This window comes from Lepidothrix coronata, unplaced genomic scaffold, assembly GCF_001604755.1.
Source record: "Lepidothrix coronata isolate B3197 unplaced genomic scaffold, Lepidothrix_coronata-1.0 Scaffold115, whole genome shotgun sequence".
NCBI lineage: Eukaryota > Metazoa > Chordata > Aves > Passeriformes > Pipridae > Lepidothrix > Lepidothrix coronata.
The window spans coordinates 2,876,997-2,899,999 of record NW_016690295.1 but is presented as its reverse complement, the minus strand read 5'-3'; the positions used below and the strand labels follow the sequence as shown (position 1 = coordinate 2,899,999).

The 23,003-nt window shown below is 37.6% G+C and overlaps 1 protein-coding gene across 4 annotated transcripts in view; it reads left to right on the top strand.

Moving 5' to 3' along the window:
* The window catches only part of HIPK3 (homeodomain interacting protein kinase 3), a 98,158-nt gene that overhangs the window by 66,036 nt on the left and 9,119 nt on the right, over window positions 1–23,003 (top strand). For all 4 annotated transcript variants that reach the window (XM_017825005.1, XM_017825003.1, XM_017825004.1 and 1 more), the window contains exons 3-13: window positions 8,345–8,468; window positions 12,505–12,624; window positions 14,439–14,525; window positions 15,331–15,515; window positions 16,293–16,452; window positions 16,849–16,972; window positions 19,359–19,480; window positions 19,645–19,769; window positions 19,878–20,039; window positions 20,972–21,268; window positions 22,291–22,431. In XM_017825005.1, coding sequence (XP_017680494.1) covers window positions 8,345–8,468; window positions 12,505–12,624; window positions 14,439–14,525; window positions 15,331–15,515; window positions 16,293–16,452; window positions 16,849–16,972; window positions 19,359–19,480; window positions 19,645–19,769; window positions 19,878–20,039; window positions 20,972–21,268; window positions 22,291–22,431 — 1,647 coding nt within the window. The remainder of the gene's footprint in view (window positions 1–8,344; window positions 8,469–12,504; window positions 12,625–14,438; window positions 14,526–15,330; window positions 15,516–16,292; window positions 16,453–16,848; window positions 16,973–19,358; window positions 19,481–19,644; window positions 19,770–19,877; window positions 20,040–20,971; window positions 21,269–22,290; window positions 22,432–23,003) is intronic.

Here is a 23,003-nt window from a genome sequence, read left to right as displayed (position 1 = left end):
TGGCTTCTTTTCCCTTCCCATCCTTCCCCTTGTCATGCCCCAATAAAAAGAAACAAAAGAAGACAGGGGAAGAAACACCGAAGGTGTTTGTAGCATGTAGGAGGCATGTCAGGAACAGCACACTGTGTGACAGAGACCATCTCATTAAATTAGATGTGTAGGCTGTTAATTCACCTCAGAAAGTTAATCTGACTGCAAACTGCAGAAGAAAGGGTGTCCAGGTCCTCCTAGATGTTTCTTGCTGCAGATGAGGGCAGAGGAAATGTCTGTGTGAACATCTCTTGCAACCTTTGACTCTCTCAAGGACGGAGGAGTGCAGAATGTTCTCACAGTTAAGAGTAAATCATACAAGGACACAAAGGGTATTGTCAAAACACAGTTATGGGTAAGTAACCTCATTTGGTGCTTTAAATGTTGACACTTTTCTATCCAAAATGTAAGTGTATTAAATAGCAGACTTTATTTACCAATAAAGCATCTGAAGAGTTTCTCTGTACTCAGTTTTTGTTATTCTCTTGTTACATCAGTATCTGTTTTGCTTAATTTTTGTATAATTCAAAAACTGCTTAACATATCAAGTACATAAATGAATCACTCAGTAAGTCTTTTTGAGGAGAATCAAAATCATGAAAAGACAAAAGCATAAACATCTGGTTTTAGTAAAATCAATTTTTCATTTCACCAGAGAGAGTGAATAAGTGGAAAAGAGTCTACTGAAATAACATTCTCATCTGAAAAAATCAAAAAGGAGCAACTAAGTAATGATCATCTTTAGTATTTATGTTAAGTGGTAAGAGGAGATGTATTAGCTAAAATTTGTGCTTGCTCTTTCAAAACAAAATTCTTTTTTGGTATCAGGAAAGCGTACTAGGATAGTTTGTTTGTAATTTTGTATTCTCTGATGAAATTACCGAAGATTTATTTATTTGTCTCATTTAATTTCTTGTTTTATTTTCTTCTCCCTATTCTGTTATGAGCCCTGTGTTCTAATGGTTTTTTGGGGGTTTTTTTGCAGTGGTTGCTTCTTTTTGTAAGTAGTTACGTATTTGGGCCACTTTCTATATAAAGATTTTTAAATCTCTAGGGCAGATCAGGATTCAAAGTTAAACTGGCAGCTCTATGTCAGTCTTGTACTATATATATATATATATATATATTTCACTGGAAGGCTGTGGTGTGAAGTAGGTCTTTTCTAGCTATTTGGCGTGCACGGTTTTACGGAAATGTTTTATTATGCTAAAATGAAGTTTTTCCCTACCAGGAAATGAAAATTCCTTTGTGTGGCACTATGAGCACCACCACAGCAATCCCACGGCCTTAGAGATTTATAGGAGATATTTTCAGCCTTTCCTTCTGATTTCACTATCCCTTCCCGTGCAAGGCTCTGGTAGTGCACCAAACTCCTTCAAAGGAGGAATGAAATCATGAAGGAGGGGATAACTTCTCATATCATCCCGAACATACTTGTTCTCACTGTGTTTTGTGATACATGGTGACATAGCCTTAAATTGCAAAGTGTGGGGGGATTCTTTCCTGCCACCTCAAAGACACAGATGCCCCTATGCAGCCTAACTGTTTTTTCCCGGCTCTACCTGAGCACTTAAATTTTCACTTTCAGTTTCTTAGAGTTTAGAAAAAATACACCCTCCCCAATCAGAATTTGCTAGTTACCTTCTTCCTAATACCTAATCATAGAAGAGTTGGAAGAACCCTGGAAAACTGTGCAAAAGCCAGGATTGTGAATGTAAACCTATAATTCAGTTTATAGATTTTATAGATTTATAGATTTGCAGCACCATTCCTTTTGAAGGACAGGGAGCAAGGCTCGTTGTCTGGCATTGTGTACCACACTTGAATTTCTAGGATCAAATGCACATTAACACATGACACTGCCAGTCTCCATTCTGACATCTCAACGGGCTTAAAAGCAAGAGGCAACGCAAATACAAAAGTGTTTTAAGAAGTTCACTGGAGTGATTTCTTTCTTTTTTTTTTTTAATCTGTAACACAACTTTTTAAAAGACTTCTATAAATTTTATCGGTATAATTCTTACTCTAACAAAATGACATTACAAGTAAAACTTACTCTGACCACAAAAAAGGTTGTAGAGACCAGAATATTGTACAGAAGACTGTAGTTTGGGTCAATGGGTTTGCTTGGGCATGTCTTATATTTATGCAGTAATAGTGATTTTAATATATAGAAAATGAGATACACATATGTCCTCAGATCGGTGGTCTATGTATTCTGGAATTTTGTTGCTGGAGAAAACCTACCATAGCAAAAGTTTGCACATTGGTGGCTTCTGGTGCAAGTTTCTTACATCTCTACCCAATTGATGGCTGTTTTTATTCTACATGGATACAAACCTTACTGTATAATTTAGAGCCCTTGTGGATATTTTTCTGCTGATCCATTCTTAAATACTCTTAATACTTTTTACATCAGCAGTGGCCTATGATTCCAAGGGTAATTGTATTCTGGGTTTAAAAAATCCCCACTTTTATAATTACATCAGTCTTTATCTCAAAGTGGGATTCCTTGCTCTTCTCTAGCGAGGCAGGGCATTAGAAACTTCTGGCTGCTTCTCTTCCCTTATTTATTATATAATTTGAGTAATGTTACTGATCATTCCTTCTTTCCAGAAGCTTTATAGTTCTAACCAGGCTTTCTTCTTGTACCCAAGTCTCTTGAAGTCTTTAATTTATATTGTTCTTTTCTGCGTCTTTTCTATTTGATGTATCCTTTTTCAGATGGGGGTGACCAAAACTGAACACAGAATTCAAAAGTGAACACACACTATTCAAGGTGAGGGAATATCACTAGTTTTATATAAGGCATAATATTTTTTGATATGTCTTTGTCCTTTAAAAATAAGTACTGATATCCTATTTTTGCTCCCAATTGTAAAACATTTTTCTCGAGTAATCTGTAAAGTTGTCTAGATATTTCACTGAAAAGTTGGTTCATTTATAACAGTAATTCTTATAGGTAATTAATTAATATTATTGTACATTAATTTTCACTATGGTTTACTATACACCATGTATGCTCTACTTCCTCTTGTTGTGTTGATCTAATTGCATATTTGAAATTCCTTCTGAAGACCATCACGAATGCACTATAGAGCCAACTGTTCTTTATATCGTTCATCATTCACAGGTTTTGTCATTACATGGTTCCTTCCCATTTCATCCTTCAGATTATTGAATTGTACTTGCCTGTGATTCTTTTTTTTTGTTTGTTTTTTGGAGTATTGCCACCTTGATTTGGATCCCTCTACCCCAGAGTCTTTCCAGTGTTCTTGCAGATCTTGTAGAAAGGTTTGCATTCCTCCATGTTCATGATAAAGATTGGTCGTTGAATTGTACATGAGAATACTCATCAGAATGCTCATTACCATCTCTCATTAACTTATTCATTACATCTGATACTCCTCTTAGACCTCCTTTGTTTAGAAAAGAATTATACATCCCACAACCCTCTGGTTATTCCTTTCAGAAAGTACATGCTTGCATTATGCTGGTGATGGTAGTGGGGTGGAAAGAAGTGTTATTCTCAGATTGGTATCTGGTTTGACTTTAACTCTTGCAAATTGGGTTCATGTACTTGAGTTCTCCATAGCATGACTTTGACCAGGTCATTGCTAAAAAAAAAAAAACCAAAACCCTTACCCTTTTGATGACTGCCTTGCATTAATATTTATTATAATGATGACAGTGTGTTGTATCCAGAGCAGATAATTATTAGGCATTGTGACCATGAACAGCAGTAAATAGGGGTAGTACAGTTTGGCTTATATGAGAAGAGTATAAATTTTGTGTAAAATGCTCATGTTAGAAGCATTGTATCCATTTACCTTCAACTATATGAATATATAGAACCCAAAATTTCTGGAGAACCAATATTAAAATTGTCACTCAGTTTGTTCGAAATAGCAGCGTTAAAATAGCTTGATAAGGATTATATGCCTGTTTGGAAAGAATTTTTCTGCAAAAGCTCTAAGAAAGAGCTGCCACTGCCAAAGATATGCCAGCATTCCAGATGTCCAGCATCTTCAGAGTAGGCAGTAGCACCTGGGGAATGGAAGTAGCTCCATGTTCCTTGTTGGCACCATTGCCTTCAGCCTCTAGTACGGAAGTTGGTTTGGGTGGGGAGTAGAGGTTTTGTTCTTGGAAAGGGTTTACACAGATGGATTAAAAGGAGTGGGAGACATGAGGGGAGGGTGACTACTTCTATACTCTTCACTCTTTTGGAGAGCAGCAGCCTGGTGGTCAGTAAATAAACCAGTGGCAAGGGATTGACAGTAGATCCATTGACCCTCTCATGCTGCCAGAAGAGAAATGGAATAAAAATGGCTCAGTCTTTACTCTAATTTCCTTGATCTGTGAGGGGGTATATGTACTTCGATTATGTGGTAGGGCCTTCAGTGGGAACATATTTGAGAAATCATTCCTGCATTCAGCTGAATTTTTCATAAAATGAGTGGTTCTGGGAAGCTGCTGTTTTTATTGTTTTATGCCGTTCTTCAGTTGTTATTACGTGCATTAACTGTTGGGTTTTAGCTTTTTCGTGGAAATTCTGTTCTAAATTAGATTTCTAACCAACGATTTCTAGGTAATTATCATTTGAAATGGCTGGACTTCTTACAGTTTTTGTCATGATGTACCTTTTCAGTATGGGTAATTTTTGCTCTTCATTGTTTGTTCATCCAGTGTAAAGGGTGGAAGAAATTTTCTGTTACTATGCTAAAGTTTTGATTTTTTTTTTTTTTTTTTAATAATTCTTGCTTGGGGTTTATTTGGTTTGGTTTTGGTTTTGTTTGGGTTTTGTTTGTTTGTTTTTTAAAAGTCTTCCTCAAGGAACTATTTCATTTTTCTTCAAATTTGTTTATTTTGTTGCTTTATTCCAAGCTGGCTAACACACTGAAGCTAAACTATTTTATGAAATGTTCTGGTCTTTGAGCAACTTAATGGAACAAATTGTATGGTTTCTTTCCTCATAAGCTTACAAAAACTTGTAGAATAGTATATGTATTCCTGGTCCGTGATGTAATAAATAGAAATATGACTGTCCAAACAAGCAGCTGAAGCAAATATTCATTTGCATCTTTAATCTTTTTAGATATTTGCAGTTGAAAAGTCTGAGCTGTGCTGTGTAAAGTGAGAAAGGAGCATTTCAGATGTGTTAATCTAGGAATTTTTGTTTAGTAATGTGAATCTTTTGAGTGTAGTAATATAAATTAAGTTTTATGATAATATTTTTAATTAATGTTTAATGAACATTGATAAGAAGGAAATAGATGCTTTCTCTGTAAAATCTTGCTTTTAATTTGAGTACCTTTAAGTAAGATTTGGTGCCCTTAGGAAGTTTAGAAAATTCTGGTGTTGTCCTTGTTGATGTCTTGATATGGGAAAACAGATGCTATTTACGAAGTTGAGGACTGTGGTAGCTTCTGGTGCACTGAACATCTTGTAATCTGTAGTAAAAAACAAACATTAGTGTCTGTCTGTGTGTATGTGTGTTGCTGTTTTGAGAGAGAGAAGTACTGAGTTACACTGGGTTTTTTTGAGTAATCTGATGTTAAAGTGAATGTTGAGACATCTGGAGTTCCTACCACTCTGATGTCTTTGGTTGTAGTTAGGAAAGGGAATGCCTTCCTTTTAAGCTGTGTGCAAAAATATTTCTTATATGAGAAAAGAGCTGTGGAAAGATGATCTTAAAAATAAAAATTGAAGAATGACTCCCTCCACTTTCACGCTTTTCTCCCCAATTCTCCAGGTAGATTTTAACAGGAAGTTCAAAAGAAGGGAAAACAGAAAAAGGTGCTTCTGAGCCTGACATTAACAAACTTTCCTTTATCAAAAATGTTTGAGCTGGTTAAGACCAATCTAAACGTAATCAAACTCAGTTACAGTTCTCCTGTGTGATGAGAGAGTTGCCCCATTTTAAGGACTGACGTGAAACATGGTAGGACACAGTGAACCCGAAAGAGCAGCAACTCTTCATCTTCCTCACCCCAAGCTAGCCTGAAAATGTTTTTTGTTCACTGTACTGTAGTTATGGTGCAGGTAGCACATTGATTTCCTCTTCCTTTCTGCGTGGTAAGTCAGGTGTTGGGAAGTGCGGAGCACAGGTCTTGCCTCCCCTGAAATACATCCCTTTTCCTTAGACTTACTAGTGCTTTTCTTGGTACCCATGAAAAACTAAAAGAGTACTGTATTTTGAAATGCACTAAGCATTCTGTCTTTTTTTTTTTTTTTTTTTGGCATTGTATCCACCCTTACCCTTCTATTATTTGCAATGCTGTCCCTCCAAAGAGACGAGCGACAGACCGACCGACTGCGGCTATTTTTGTACGGCGCACATATTAACCATTGAGTAAACGTAAGAGGTTTTAAAGAGCTTATTTTAGCAGAAGCATTTGTTAAAGCCCCTATATCCATAGGCTGTGTGTGTGTATATTCATTAACTATTCAGGGCTGTAACATAAGACAACAAAAGGAAGTGTATTTTAGCGGAGATCTGTAACAACCATACGCAGACTGGCACCCCGCCAGCGGGTCAAGGCAGACGTTTCTCGTTGCTATTTCTAGTTCTTGTGGCATCTACAGATATTGAATTTATTTCTCAGATAACAAAACTAGCTAATACTTACTGCAGTGTCATGATCCCACGTTACAGAAATACATATGTTTGATCCCCAGAAGTTTATTGCAATCACATCTTTGGAGGCACTGGAAAACTGAGCCTCTCCAGTTTCACTGCCAGCGTAGCAAGATTTATCCTTCATATAATCGCATCTGAAATGGTTTGTGGCAAGGATGGGAAGAACTGATGTGTTGGCATGAATGGAAAGTACATAAATATTTAACAGAATATCCTGTCCTGTAGGCTTACTTGTCTCTGGAAAGTCTTGGATTTTCCCTGTAGCAGAAGCCTGAAGGGCTTCACTGGTCGGAGATGGGGCAGAGCATCGGGAGTCCTTCCCCTGATGGTGAATGTGCATCCTTGGAGCTTGGAGCATGTCTGTGTACAGCTTCCACCAACTACCCCTTGTGAAAGGGGATGGAGATGCTTCAGCTCTTGGTCTGCTGTATAGCTAAAAAAATAGCTTCTCTGTCCCAGTGTAGCATAAAAATAGGGTTTTACTCCCAATTTGGTACGTCAGTGATTTAGAGAATATTTTGATAAAGGTTAATGTTAGAGGAGAATAAGACACATAGGAATTCACTATGATCAGAGAGTCTGATTTGTATGTGGAATGTCAGTAGACTACACCAGGATGTGCTGAAGCATAAGATCTGTAAGCCTTTCCTTATCACATGTTACCTGTTCAGTTGGATGCTCCTGTTCTGCCCAGCTGCAATGGGAATTGCCCTGTTGGATTTAACCACCTTCCTACTGTTCTGTGACTCGCTGAGCTAACAACAGATTGTGTGCTTTAAAAGTAGATCCCTATATAGTGTGATCATTTAAATAATACTTTACATCTCCAGGCGTCTTTCTGTGTTAGAATGCAGATATGAATTAATTCTTTTTCCTCTTGTTAATAGCTTGAATGAGCTGGGAGGGAAGGTTTTAAACGAACAAATGCAATGAAAATGGATATTTGTGAAATACTTGAGTTGGTTTCACGTGAACAGAAACGCTAAAAGCCCTTTTAGCAGCTGTGTCAATACCAATTTTTCTGGTTCTTGAGTGCAGAAATAAATTCAGATGCTGTTGGTTAAATAATTCACATTTGTTTTAGGTGAAAAATAACACCTGCTCTGTTTAGCAAGTGCAGTGTTTTCATTTGAGCAATTTAAAAATTGATCACATTGAACTGATTTGAGTACATTAAGGGATTTGCAGTTATGTAATTAAATTGATATTTTAAATAGCTTTAAGTGTACTGTCCAGTTGGGAAGTGAGAAGTGGGTCTTCTGATGAAACTTTTAGTTTGATTTTTTGTTTGATATAAAAGACTGTATTTGTTTAGAATGTAGTTAAAGGCATATAACATTGAGTGGATGAATCATCTGAGATATACTGGAGGAAAGAGAAAAGTGTTGAATCAGGGGCATTCTGTTTTTCAGGCATAGAAGTTATTTTCACGTGCATAGCAAACTGATACTTGTAGGAAAAAAACCACCTTGGAGCTGCAAAATGTTACCACAGATTATTTAAAGAAAAATGCAATTTCTGATGCTATGATTTTATTGAAATAATTAGCCTGTGTTATCAAATAACAGATTTTGTTGTTTGGGTTTTTTTGTTGTTGTTGTTGTCACGTTGGATTGTTGAATTACCTTTTTTTCCCCAAGGAAAAAAAATTCAGTAACCATGTTTAATTTGCAGAGCACCAGAGATCATACTGGGATTGCCGTTTTGTGAAGCCATAGACATGTGGTCGTTAGGGTGTGTGATTGCAGAGCTGTTTCTTGGATGGCCACTGTACCCAGGAGCACTGGAATATGACCAGGTAGTAGAATAAATTTCACAAGCATATACATACTTTCTGCAACTTTAAGGATTTCAGATTACAAAATCCAGAATTGTGAATGTTAATAATACCCCCTATTATGTAGCATTTCTTCAAGTCTGTTTAACGCTTTTAATTTAGTCTTATTGACTGTCCTAGAAACATAAATCGATGTTTCTAACCCAGACTGTCTATTGTGCTGCTTTTTCGAATTAAATTTCAATTTGCCCTCCTCCTTCCATCTTACAAAATAGATGTTGGTATTGAAGTTGCTTTTTTCTGATGGAAACCGAAGTTTGCGGCCACCATCATCGCATTATCATCTCTCTTTCACTTGCCAGGACCATAATGAACGGGGCTGACTCTGGAATGTCTATTCAGATGTCAGGATTAATTGTCTTCTGAATACTTTCTGATGCTTTCTGGAAATCCAGCAGAGCTCAAAGATTTGAGAGCCTGCACTTCATGAGGAACGAGAATCAACTGTCGCAGTAATAATGCAGATATGCAGTGGTAGAGCTCGGAGCTGTTGAAGCTGTGCCTTTGCTTTGCTGGAGTTTTCAGCTGCTGACACCACCAGCACTAGTGAGCTGACTTAAAAACACCCCACGTTGTTTCTTACGAAAGATGTAGAACATTTTCTATTTTAAACACTTAGAGAAGTCTATAATTTTCTAGCCTAATGTGAAATTTGGAAGGAATGTAATCAGCATCCTGACTATCCCCACCTGGTTTTGAACTTGGAAAGTGAAGAAATCTCCTGAGAACTCCAGAAGTAACAGCACTGGCTTCTTGCTAAGTTCTACAGCTTTGATTCAACACTGAGTTTAGGGGCAGTCCCCTCCAGCATGTTGTTTAGGTCATTCAAGTCCTGATCATATAGTGGGCTTTTCACTCCCCGTGCTTACAGATCAGACCTACTTTTCTAGAAATTTGTTTGTTAAAACCACTGTCAGGGCTTATATTAATTTTGAGTTGACTTTGGTAATGTTTTCTATTTCAGTTTACCTAATTTACACGAAGTGCAGCATTTCATGTGTAGAAAGTGAGCTATGAGGGGAACTCGGGTTGATACTTTGAAGTATTTAGACTTTTTTTGCAGAGTGTTGCTGTTAAAATGGAAAATGAAAGAGGAAACATCTAACAGCCATAAATTTCTAAGGATAAAGTGAAGGCTTTTTTTTTTTTTTGAAAGAATCTGCAATACTATCTCAAAAATTTCCAAGAATTTGGCAAATTTATTTACTTCTTATTTTGAAAAAAAAACTGTAGGAGATCTGAACTTTAATTAGGGGGGAAAAAAAAAGAAAAGAAAGATGCAAAATAAGTAATTTCCAGGGTTATTTCCACTTTTGAACCCCGTACTGCTGTAAATAGCTATTAAAAGGGATGCTGCTGTGGGCAAGCCCAGTTCATGGTCTTCTGATCATGATCACACACATAGACAGATGCTGCTTCTGGATGTGGAATGCTGCTTTGCACCACATCTTCAGTCACTTGTGGTGAAGTTGGGGTTTTGAGTGTGGAAAATGCTGCCTCTGTCACAATTCTTTCCTCAAATTAACTTGTGATTTGTCATGATGGCAGCAGCCCAGATTATTAATTAACATGTGCCAACAGGCTGACGTAGCTTTGAGCCTCTGACTTTGGTGCAGGGAGCAGTAACAGCGTAAAGCTCGGTCTCATGACTCTCAGGATGTTTTTTCAGAACAATATGGGGTCTCATTTGAAAAGAAAAGCCCTTTCTTACCCCACTGCACCACAGCCATGGTGTCATGTACGAAACCCAGGCAGGTGAAGGCAATTTAGTACAGAGCACGGAGTTTCCTGCCTTATTAGTGCTCCTTGGCTCCTCTTGGCTCAGTTTTAGAGGGACAGGTCCTTATGACAGTGAACTGCTGTCACTTGTTTCTTGTCATGGCTCAACCTCTAGATCCTGTTGGGCAGTGCAAGTTAACAGCATTGTCACCAGTTCCAGGCACCTTCCAAGGTGCTGTGCTTCATGCAAAGGACTGCGTGGATTAGTGGGGAATCTTAATGCTCGTAAGACTTTCTGTTTGCTTTACAAGCGAATTAAAAGATTAAAAGACATTTAGTTAAAGAGTGGCATATCATTCAAGTTTGCTGCAAGCATCAGTTAATAACTCACCTAGCAACTAGTCTGACCCTCGTGTTGGAGAAGTCATAGAGGAAGAGGGGCTGTAACCTCCTCTGCACCAGCAGGAATTACCTTACTTTAGCCCGGCTTCTCATCGTGCTCCAGCACGTCTGCAAAACATGCTTTGGAGAAATTTGATTCAGGCTTTTTCTCAGAATATGTGAGTACAGCAGCACTAGGAGATGGCTTCCAAGGAAATTCCTTTCCTCCTGCTACATGGTGTGTGTCACTGAGTAAATGAACAGGCAGGGGCTTTGTGTTGCATTTCCCCTCTGTCCTCCTGCTATGTGGCAACCCTGGCAACCTGTGTCACGCTAGCCCTGGAAAGGGAGCTCTTAGTTCTTGTATTCCTTTGTGATTAGCACCAGTAACAGCTGTACTTCCCAGGGGAAAATAGCTGTGCCTTTTGAGTTTTAATACTCATTAAAAACAGGCACAGGTGCTCAACTGCTAAATTTTTGAATTAATGCACTGTCTTTCCGCCCCTTAACTTTTCAGTCTTTATTTGTTTTCTAAGCATATTATAAGTGATCTAGAAACATTTCTGTTCAGAGTGGGATTCTCTTTACTCCCTGAGGTAGGGAGTTATGGAGGATTCCAAATACCCAAAGTTGTCAGGATTGCATTTAGTTCCTCCCCACTTGGGTCTGTCAGTTATTTTTCAGCAGAAGCCTCATTTGTACCTTTCCTCTCTACTGCCCATCAGTTTGTTCCTCTCAGGTGCTCCTAGCTCTCAAGTCCTCTGTCTTTCATTGACTTCATCTTCTCATCTCTCAGTTTCTGGTTTGGTGTATTTGACCCCTCTCTCCTTTTGATTTTTCCCTTTCTTCCATTTTCTCTTATTCCTCGGCTGTTCCACCTTTTCCAGGGGCTGGATCACCCCAGAAACCCTTGTGTGGGACACTGCCCTTCAAGGGTTCAGCCCTGAAGGGCCTTGCTCCTCTTGGACCTTCAGCCCTGGCTGCTGGAATCCAGGCTCCCTCCATCCCAGCCTGCAACAAGCTCAGTTTTCAATTATTGCCCAATTATTGTTCTAACCCCAAGGTAGTTTTTAATTTTTAAAGAAGTATTACTTGTGGGATAACTCCCCTCTTGTACAATGAGTTAACATTGCATGCACAGTAGTTAAAACACATCACATTTCAACAGTTTTCTGTTTGAAGCCTAGAAATTCAACTGTTTTAGGTATTACATCAGTCATCAACTGTAAGAAAGGCAAAATGCACAGTAAGTAGTTTTCTAAAATAAATGCATGTTGATCATTTCAGTGGAAAAGGCTCACGAGGGTAGTCCATTCCCATCATATTCAGTAGCAAAGTTTCTTGGATGAGGACAGTATCTTTTGCTGGATGCGTAGAGGTTGCACCCGCTTTCCACATGGAATGTTTAGTTGTAGGTGTGTCAGGTGTGTAAAAGGCTGACACACTGAAAGCAGCAAATGGGAAGGATTTTTATCAACTTATGTAATGAGAGCATGCAAAAAAAAATCACTGAAGTTCATTATGCAAACAAAGCACTCCCACTGACTTTTCTGTTTAGAATTAAAATAATATATTTAAGATTTGAATGAATTTGAGGAGGCAGTGACAGCCACTCTCCCCAGCTTCTCGTTTCTGTGACCCAACCTAAAAAGCTTGCTTATATAGGTCACTTCAGAGGTTTGTTTATGTATGGCTTTCTCTGACACACGGAGAGAGCAGTACGAAGTGCTCAGTGTTAGGTTTCTCCCCTGTGTAAGATGTAGCTGTCGAACTTGGGTGCTCTTGAGCCTGGTTCATTTTGCCATTTTTTAAAATGAAATTGAAAGTTTTTAACTGTGTGGATCAGATTTTGAAAAGAAGAGATAAATTGTTTCTCCTGTTTTATTTTTTTCCTCAGATTCGTTACATTTCACAGACTCAAGGTTTGCCAGGAGAGCAGTTGTTGAGCATGGGAACGAAAACCGCAAGATTTTTCTGTAGAGAAACGGATGCACCATATTCTAGTTGGAGATTAAAGGTAAACAGTAGAATGTAGTAGAAAACAGCCTATTATTTTGTGAGCAGAGACACCAGAGAGGCCAAGATTCACTGCAATGCCACTGTCTCCCTTCTGCACCTCCTGTGTTTTTTGCCAGCTCCCACTCTGTATCCCAACCATTTTTTCTGTTTCCCAAAAGCAGCACTCCAAGCTCATGCCCATGTTTTCTCCTGCTGGCTGACCCAGAGGCAGGTCTAGTGCAGCTGCCAGGCTGTGCAGTGGCCAGTGCATGGCTGCCATGTGGGGAATTCACATTAAGCCTTGTGTCTCCAGAGGTACCAAATGAGTGGGTTTGTTTTGTTTTGTTTTCCTCTTTGCTCGGTTACTGCTTTTCACTTCACTTCAGGAATTTGTCTCTGAGGCCCACACTGCTCTGTCAAAATTTGTCCAAAACTGGCTTGAGGATCAGAAGTTCCTAGGAGAAAAAGGAGATTAAGAAATAGCATGACTGTGCAGCTCATTTCCTTCAGATCCCCTGCTAGAACAGTCTTTGTTGGCTGAAAGCTGCAATACAGCGACCACAGATGAAATTAAAAAGTACTTCTGTGTTCTGCACACCTTGCTTCTCTCTGACCAACATTATTGCACGGTGGCCATAAGCAGAGCTTTCACTTCCTATGCAAATAGGTTTTTTTAAATTGTATTGCTTCATGATCTGACTTCACCAAGGTTACAGAGGGCTCAGGGAGTCAGGAAACAGTTACAGTCCACACGAAATTTGTGCAGCAGCAAAGAGCTGAGGAGCTCAAGGCACGAGTTGTGTAACTCCCCACAGTAACTTGGTAAATCCCCGGCGTGTTGGGCCAGGGCTGGGGCTGCAGGGTCGGGTTATGCAAGAATTCTCCAATTACACCCTCCTGGTTAATCCAGTATCCTCTTTTCTCCAGCAGTTGATCTTTAGGTGACTCCTTACATTTAGGTTCTCCATATCAGAGAACCTAAACGAGTTCTTGATGCAAACAGCCCTCTCCATTTTTCAGAAGCTGTTACCTTGCCTTGTTGATTAGGGGTTTTGGTATGAACCATTGGTCATTACTTACAGTTATTGTCAAAGTTAATTTTGGAAACTTTTCTGTAGTCTGTATGCTGATTATTTTTTTTTTTTATTTTAATCCCTGAATTCCCACCTTGCCTCTTGCAGCACCATCCCACAGGTGCTGTCTGTGTTGAAGGAGGAAAATTGTAACAGAAAGTGGTATACCAGCTCATAAATCACTGATGAGTGATTTAATTCATTCTCTAGAATTTGTTTGTTTCATACTTCAATATTTAAAATGTTTATACCAGCTCTTATATATGTGGAAGAATAAAAGTATAAAAATAAAAAAAAAAATAAAAACCAGGCAACCTCTGTTCAACTTCTTTGTTTTCTCTTTTCTTTTTTTTAAGTGATGTGATGTTGCTGCTGTTTGAAGTTAAAGGTCTGAGTTTGAGGAAATTGGTAAAATACAAGTAATAGAAAACCTGTGATATATAAAAATATAAGCACATGAGACACTTTCATTAAACAGCTCTTTGCCAGGCTTTCAGCATTTCCTGCATGATTTACAGACTATCTATTGTAATCCAGTACTGTGATCTGTCAGATGTAAAATGTAGTAGTCTTTGTCCTTTGATTTAGAGAATGAAAGTAGCCAGAAAAGCACTGTATTTATATTTATTCAATTAAAATACTAATTATTTGAAAAAAAACAATAGTGTTTTTAAGGTCAGTAAATAGATGAAGTTCCTTTGTAGTTGTGACTTTTATTGACAGCTTCTAAACTCAGCTCTCTTTTTTTTCTTTTTTTGAGACATTGGAAGAACATGAGGCAGAAACAGGTATGAAGTCTAAAGAGGCCAGAAAGTATATTTTCAACAGTTTGGATGATATAGTGCATGTGAGTATCAAAGCTGTCTTCCTTTGTGAAAGGAATGTGTGGGAATGAATGCTGATTTTAAAACATTTTATTAGTTTTGAAAGAAATGCCCTTTAGAATATTATTTATTATATCTCTAGTCATATCTGTTCTTCTCTGCTGCTCTGAGGAAAATGTCTGGCTATGTCAGCCCTTTGGGCTTTTAATAAAGATCTTCCTTTGTCATTGCCTTTGTTAAACAATGGTACTTTTCCTTGTGGACCATTTAATTTTATGTATGATGTATAGTTTCTCTTCTACCTTATCTGCCATTACGGGTGAAACAAAGAATGCATATGGAACCTGCTGTCTTAATTCTATAATTTCCAGTATCATTCTTTTATCTTAACAATATACTTCTCAGTATAATTTTAAAATTTTTTTTATAAAAAACAACTGGTTTTTCACTTTTCCTTGGCTTTATAACTCTCAAGTCCATGTTTTCATTGTCTTTCATATCCTGAAAAAAGAATCAAATTTGGTTGCAATGTTGGCATTAATACATGCTTGATATTGTTTTTTGAAGGTTACCTCTGCAGTTTGAGTTAGACCATATACAGATCTTTATTCCAAATCTTATTCCTTAAATTCCAAGTCCCAGATGGGAATAAAGCCTTCAGGAGTTTTTAGCTGGGGAGAGTGAAGAAAAAAATGACCAATTCCAAGCCAGTTGTTTTGGGATAAGCTAACAAAAGGCTGAATGTTAGTATTTTAGAGCAGAAAGCAGTAACAGAAAGAGGTAAAATAATATGCATATCTTGTATCTGACTGTTGTGTTCCATGCCAGGTGAACATGGTGATGGATTTGGAAGGAAGTGACCTGTTGGCAGAGAAGGCAGATAGGAGGGAATTCGTCAGTCTGTTGAAGAAAATGTTGCTTATCGATGCTGATTTAAGAATCACTCCAGCTGAGACCCTGAACCATTCTTTTGTTACCATGAAGCACCTCCTTGATTTCCCTCATAGCAACCAGTATGTAACACAGGAATCTCTGTTGTTGCAATTCATTTGTATGGTGCTGCTGTTTCTTCTGCTATTAGAGAGAAAAAAAACCTTTCATGATTTTTGTAATGTTTTAGAGAATTCTTTCAAGTGCTTGCAGTATTAGATACACCTACTGGGTCAAGGAAACTGGTTGAATAACTATGTGGGGTTTTTTTTTCCTTCTGAAAAGTAACAGAACAGTTGGTTTTATACATGGTTGTTAAAATTCCAACACTGCAGAAACTTGGGCTTGATTTTTGGAGTTATGAAGAGCCTTAGTTCCAATCAGTCATTGAAAGCTAGGATAGGCATTTCCTCTTGAGGTTAACATCTTAGTACTTTCCTTTATGTATTAATTAATGTGGAATATATTGAAAGTTTTCTTGCAGTTCTGGAGTTGTGGATTTCCCTGTGGATTTCCTAAAGTGCAAACATTGCACTGAAAGAGCGAGCTTTCCATCTATTTAGGTTACTGTCCTTCCCATTTGTACACAGTTGTTAGAAAATGGTGTTAGATGGAAGGAGTAGGAAATAGCAGTATTTTTCTTGATTTTAAAATAGGCATTACAAAGGCTTGACGTGACCATAGTAACAGCAGTGTTTCTTTTTTTTCTGCTTCCGTGTATGATGCCATTCTGTGAAACTGGAAAACGTGGGCTTTGAACTAATTTTTTTTTTTATTTTTACCTTGTTCTGGGGAATTGTTTTGTACATTTAATGACATGAAATTTGTGATTAAAGCAACTTATTTTCTGGTTTTGATAGAGTGAAGTCCTGTTTTCATATCATGGATATTTGCAAATGCAGATCAAATCTATATGACTTAAGCAATCGCAATAAAACATCACTTATGAGATCAGTTGCCTCAGGCACTGCAGCCAACCTGACTGCGAGCTTTACCAAAATTGGTCCCGTAAGAAGTCAGGTAAAAACAATGTGTTTTTTTTTTTAATTTTTCTTTTTATTTTTTTTAAATTATAAGTTCAGTTAATGCAGTTTTTCTAATTAATTTAATAATTTTAAAAATTACATCTGTTAAGCGACAAAATCTTCTGTCTTTTGTTTTTTTCTTAATGTTTTCTTAAACAAACCATTTAGAATTCAGCACGTTTCAAATTAAGGTGCAAACTGGGATAGCCAGTGCTGTATTATGATGCCCTCCAGTGGCCAAATGGAATGGTTTCCTGTAAAATGTATTTGAAATTTTAATTTTTTTATAAGTTATTTTAGTTTTTTGTTGTATAAAGTGGTGGGACAAGTGTGTGAGATATTTAGATTTAATGTTATAATAACATTGCCTGTATTGAATCTGTTCCCATAGGCATTAACTGCATCTGCCCATTCAGTTTTGCACCAAGGGATACCACTGCAGGCAGGAACTGCTCAGTTTGGTTGCAGTGATGTTTTCCAACAGGCATTGATTATATGTCCTCCAGCTATTCAAGGTATGTTTATCTGTAATATTCACAGTTCCTAAAATAAGAGTGTTACTGTCTGTCTGTTAGCAATATTTGAGTTTTCCATTATATCCAATTAATGTTTATATTTAAAAGAACTTAATTTTGTCATTAAAAAATTAGCATGTGAGTCAGATGCAGATGCATTGCACCTTTCTGAAAGAAACAGCAAATCAGCACCTGCAGAAAATGATTTAAACTATTCAGAGCCCATCTTCATATACCACAGACACACATGTAAATTCATATCTTGGCTAAAATAGAGGAACAAAGTGTGAAAGCTGAAGAGAGGAATGTATTCTGAAATAAAATTTGAGGGGAAACAAGAAAGATGAAGGGAATATCAGTGTCTTATCCTAGTAGTGATCATTTATGGAAAGGGAGAGGTGGTTTATACTGTTTGCTTATTAACTTAGATTGATTATAGTCTTCATCTCCAAAGATGCAGTTTGTTTGTCTTGGTAATGTTCAACCTCATGTTGAGATCAGGTCTTGAAATTATGGAGTTTATAGGAAGTAGATTTTTTTAGGAATAACCTTCAAACTCCTCAGTTCTCCCTCTGCATGTTAAAGTTTCAGAAATCATACTGGACTCACTCTGGAAAAAAAACAAACCAAAAACATTTAACTTAAACTTAGACCTCAGGAAGTCTTAATCTCTGTAGATAGAGACAGATCCAGCAGATTTTATCAGGAATGTTATTTGTGACAGCTGCATCTACCTTGGGTTCCAGAAGCTCATGAAAAGTCTGAGTATTCACTGGGCAGAGTGTCAGAGGCTATAAGAGGTAAATGTATAGCTGCTTCATACAGATTTCCTTCTGAGCTGTTAATTATTTAAATTAAATACTCTTTACACAATCACATACTTCACAATTTAAAAACCCTGAAATGATTTATAGAAAAGGAGACAGTACAGGCAAATACTTTATCTGTGATCTGTATACTGTATTCTTAATATGATGACAAATTTCCATATTCTAAATTCCATACTCTCAATATGATGATAAATTTCCAAATTTAAATTCCATATTTTTAATATGATGATAGATTTCCAAATTTAAATTCTGCTGCAGCTGAAATGAAGGGAATATATTGTTTTCATCACATAGGTGCTGAGTTGAGTTGTTGGCACGGATGAAAAGGGGATATTAATGGTATCTGGCACTGCTTCAATGTTTCCCAGCTTGGCTGCTCTATGGAATATCTGAAGTGCTAAAACTTGCTACTTCTGTCAGAGCTAAGATGTTGCTCTTCTAGATGGCTGTGGGGAAAAAAAATCAGTCAACTGCATTTCAAAACTAAAAGCTTTAAAGTGCATGGTTATAACTTAGTATTGTGTTACGACATGAGAATTACATCAGATGAAGATTTTCTTTCATCTTTTACGGTAAAGAATAAAAAAAAAAAAACAACCAAAACACTTTTAAACTTTAGTTTAGTAGTTCTTTAGTAGTTACCTCTGAACACTCACTGCTTAATCTTTAACTGAAGCACAAGGCATGAAGTGCAGTTAGAAGATGAGATCAGGTATATCTTTTCTTGGCCAGTATTGTCTTCTATCATAGTTGCTCTGTTGCAGTATCTATTGAGAAAAATTTCTCTTTCATTTTAGTTTGACATTATTATGTAAACAAATGTTATAAGTAGTAAACATTTCAGCACTGCTATATGTCTGTTACTTTCTTGTGACAATAATGAAATCTATACAGGGCATGAGATGCATCTTTTTTGAATTATGCTCTTTTGATAATATTCTAACAGTGCTATGGTTTACATTATTTTGATGAAAGGAGGAATAGGATTATGGATTCTACTGCAAATATTTGATGAGATACACAGAAAATTTTACATTGTTTCCCACAAAAGAGATGGTAGCAGAGAGGGGCATTATACATGTGGCATTGTCAGCTATAAAAGCTAAGAGGAATGGGTTTCAGCCTACTGGAAATACAGAGCATGAGATGTGCAGGAGTCAGTTGTGAGAAGCTTTGAAATTCAGTTCTGCTTACTTTTTTTCTGCTTCCTTTGAAATATTTTAATGTAGTTTGTGATAAAGAGTAAATGCTTAGCTTTGCAGAACTTTCTGCCAAAGTCATTCCTCTTTCTAGTAGGCTCTTTCCAAATAGTAGCTATTGGCAGTTCTTTCTGGAAATTACAGCATCAAATATTTGTGCAAATAAGTTATGGTACAAAAATCTTTCAGGTGTTGACTTGTTTGGCTTGAAAGTCTAAATGATGGAATTAGATCATAAACATATAAAAAAATCGTGAAATGTTTTAAAATTTTCCTCTACGTTTGCATTTTGCTCAGAAAATATATGCAAGACTGGTGTTTGCTTAAAGCTTGGGTATATGTTTTTCTCCCTGATAGGAATTCCTACAAACCACAGCAAACCCACCAGTTTTTCCCTGAGGGTGGATAATGCAGTTCCATTGGTGACCCAAGCCCACGCAATTCAGCCACTACAGATTCGAGCAGGAATCCTTTCTCAGGTTGGCTCACTCTAAAGGAAAAAATACTACTTATTTTATTATTAGTTAGTAAATGTTTTTAAATGTAGAGCTCTGTTGTGGTCCCTCTTCTGTGCTGAACTACAAGCAGTGAACGTAAGTTCAGTCGTTCCCTGTGTCATAAAATCATCTCTGCTTCACAACAGACGTGGTCGAATCAGACTCAGCAAATCCTGGTTCCTGCATGGCAGCAGGTGGCACCAGTGGCAGCTCCTGCAACATCTCTGGCCTCTGATCCTGTGGCTGGCCCACAGAGGCTTGGAGACTGGGGGTAAGTCCCTGTATTTTTGTGCAATACCTTAATGGCTTTGATTTGCCAAGAACTATGGATGCTGATGCAAATGACTTGCAATATAAAACTGCCTTTCCTTTTCCTCAGGAAGATGATTACCCAGGGCACTCATTACAACTCAGTGATACCACAGCCTCTTTTAACACATCAGATAACCTTGTCTGCCCCTCAGCCAATTAGTGTGGGCATTGCACACGTTGTCTGGCCTCAGCCTGCAGCTACCAAGAGGAACAAACTGTGTCAGAACAGGTTGGTAAAATATTTCTGACACTCAAAGGCAGTGTACCTGTTGTTGCTGTTTTGTGGTCAGGGGAATAACCTGTAAAAGTGGCATGTTTGTTGGAGACAATTGCCCTTAAACAGTCTTTTGGGAAAATGTATCCTTTCTGCCATAAGTTTTCAATGTTATTTTGGTAATAGAGTAGATGGAAAAATACTTGCAGTGGTAAGATGTTTTAATTCCTTTTCATTAGTATGTGCTTGTCATGATAGAAAGTTGTCTTTACAGGCTTTGGGGAGGTATAAGGATATATTGAGGTAGCTCTAGTGGGATATTCCTAAGTTTATGTGTGTGAGGATATATCATGTTTAGTGAACTGCCAATAAAGACATACTGTACAGGGTTGCAGTTTGCCTTGCAGTCATCTTAACAACAGTCTTTCTTTTACCGGTAGCCAAAAATGCTTCAGCTGCTTGCTAAAGAAAATATGCCCCACTTCCATGCAAAGTATTGGCAAAGGTGTGGGATGCTCAATAAAGGGGAAAGCACGTGTTACAGGGACAATGTCAGCATTCCTGTATTAAGGAAGGAGTTCTTCTGGAGGCCACCAGCTTCGGTTTTCAGGGAGAATCTCAGGATTTGTTTGCTTGTTTTTCACCTGAATGGGAATTTTTGTTTCTTTGTTTCCCCTATGAGAAAATGGGATTTTCAGTATACTGCATTCAATGTCATAAATTTCAGTCTTAGGTATTACATAGTTTGGATCTTTCTTGCTAATATCTGAAATCACCTATGCCAAGTATTTATGACTGTGTTTACTTTTCTGCATTTTTCTTTGTATTAGTTTAGAAAATTGGTTGTTTAGCCTACATTGTTTGCTTTTGTTTTGTTGAAAATAGTACAGTTTTCAGCTCTGCTGGTAGAGATTCACTAAATGCCAAATGATGGGTTTCCTTCACAGGAGCAACGCGTTACAAAACACCAACATCCAAAATTCAGCCTTTATATCTCCAAAGATACTTAACCTGAAGGCTGTGAAGAGAATAAGTTGTATAGAAGCACAGGACAATCTTAACTCAGAAGGACAGGAAGGTACCTGCTGTGAAGCCTCGGTCAGGCTGGATCCTGATCCGTCTCTCCGAACCACCCAGCGCCAGGCTCTGTTCATATCCGGCTCCCCCAGCCCCGCCGTCAGCGTGATCACCATCAGCAGTGACACAGATGAGGATGACATAGGACGAACACATTCGCTGAGGGAGTAAGAACCAGTGCTTATTTGTACTATTTTTATTATTTGGTTTTATTTATTTTACAGGGTTCGCTTAAATATTGCTGTCTTAGCGCAGCTGCTGTGTTTAATGGATCTGAGTTTAAAAAAAGACAAAGAATGCTTTTTAAATCAAATTTCAGGAAGAGGTTAGCTCTGCAGCCCTATATTATTTGAAGGTGAACAACACTGTCAAAACTCTACCTCGTTAATCCATGTGCATTAGCCATTTTTTCAAACCATGGTACTTTTAGGTCCAGCATACTTTTTTTTTTCTTAATAATGCCATACCCTATTTATTTGTTGAAGATTAGTCTTCTGGCTTTGCATAATCAATGTTATCATTGTAGTAGATATACTAGTAGATATAAAAAGGGTATAAAAACTCTCTTAAGACCCTTTTTGAGTTTTAGGGAGTAAAGAATTCTTTTACTTCAGCGTGCTGGATGCACAAGAGAATGTTTTCTCCATTATCCAGTAGATAATGTTACATGCATATGTATGTAGAAAATATATATGGGTACAAAATACTTCTCTAACAGTATGAAAAGGTGTGCCTTTGAGTAGAAAAGCAGGTGCTGGATATGGTCCCCCAGTGGGGTTTTATTTTGCAGAGCCATCACAGAAACATGCATCATTTTAAATCAGGGCTTAGACATTTAATGTTTGACTTCATTTTTACTTGTAATGATTCAGAACTGGAAGGGCTTGTATTTGAAATCTCAGCTTTGTCAAAGGTTTCATGGCTCTGAACCGCTGTAGTAAAATTTTTTATCTACTTGTTTTAGTGTTGATTAAGTAAAACAATTATTTATTTAGTGGGTTTGAAAAAATGCCTGTTGAGTCTAGGATTTCAAAAGAATGCCGAAAAGGTTTAAAATTGGTTCGGATGTAAAAGAAGCAAGGAATTGGATATTATTTTACATTTAAGAGACCTTTTCTAATACTGGACACCTAAGTCAGTGGTGAATGAGAGCTGGTACTTTGGCTAACTTTTTGGTTTTGTGTGGCAGGTGTAAAGGTAGCCTGGAGTGTGAAGCCTGCCAGAACACCCTGAACATCGACCGTGTGTGTTCCCTCAGCAGTCCCGACAGCACCCTGAGCACCAGTTCCTCCGAACAGTCCAGTCCATCTCCTTGCAAGAGATCCAACAGGTAAAAAGTTGTGCTCCTTCCAATAAAAAGAAGTGTGCAGCAGACTCAGTTTATACTAAAAAAAAAATGCAGAAGTTTTTATGTTGCCGTCTGGTGAGGCTAAATGACCTATTTAAAAATTAATTTACTGGCCTGCAGTTGCATAGCATAGACTGTTCTTTTGTCATTCCTAACAGATCTGTGTTGCTACACTGGAAGTTTTCAGAGTACTGAATGAATGGTGTTAACACAGAAAATATAAACATGTTGCATGCAACTTCCTTTAGAATAAAAATCTTCTAGGCTTGCAAATTTAGGTCAGCCAAAGTAAGATGTGACAGACTGGAAGTTACGAGATTGTCTTCAATTTTTGCAGCCTCTTGTTCCCCCATTGTGTATCTTGTAATCTTTAATGACATTGATGCCTTTTTTCTTCTACCAAACATAAGCCTCACTTATGTGAACACTGTTCATATGAGCAGCTTTTAAATGTTTTTATGTTCACTGCCTCATGTCTAGCTTAAGACTCCATTTTTATGCAACATTCAAAAATCTCCTTTTATAAAACCATTCACTGTTAATCTGAACTATTT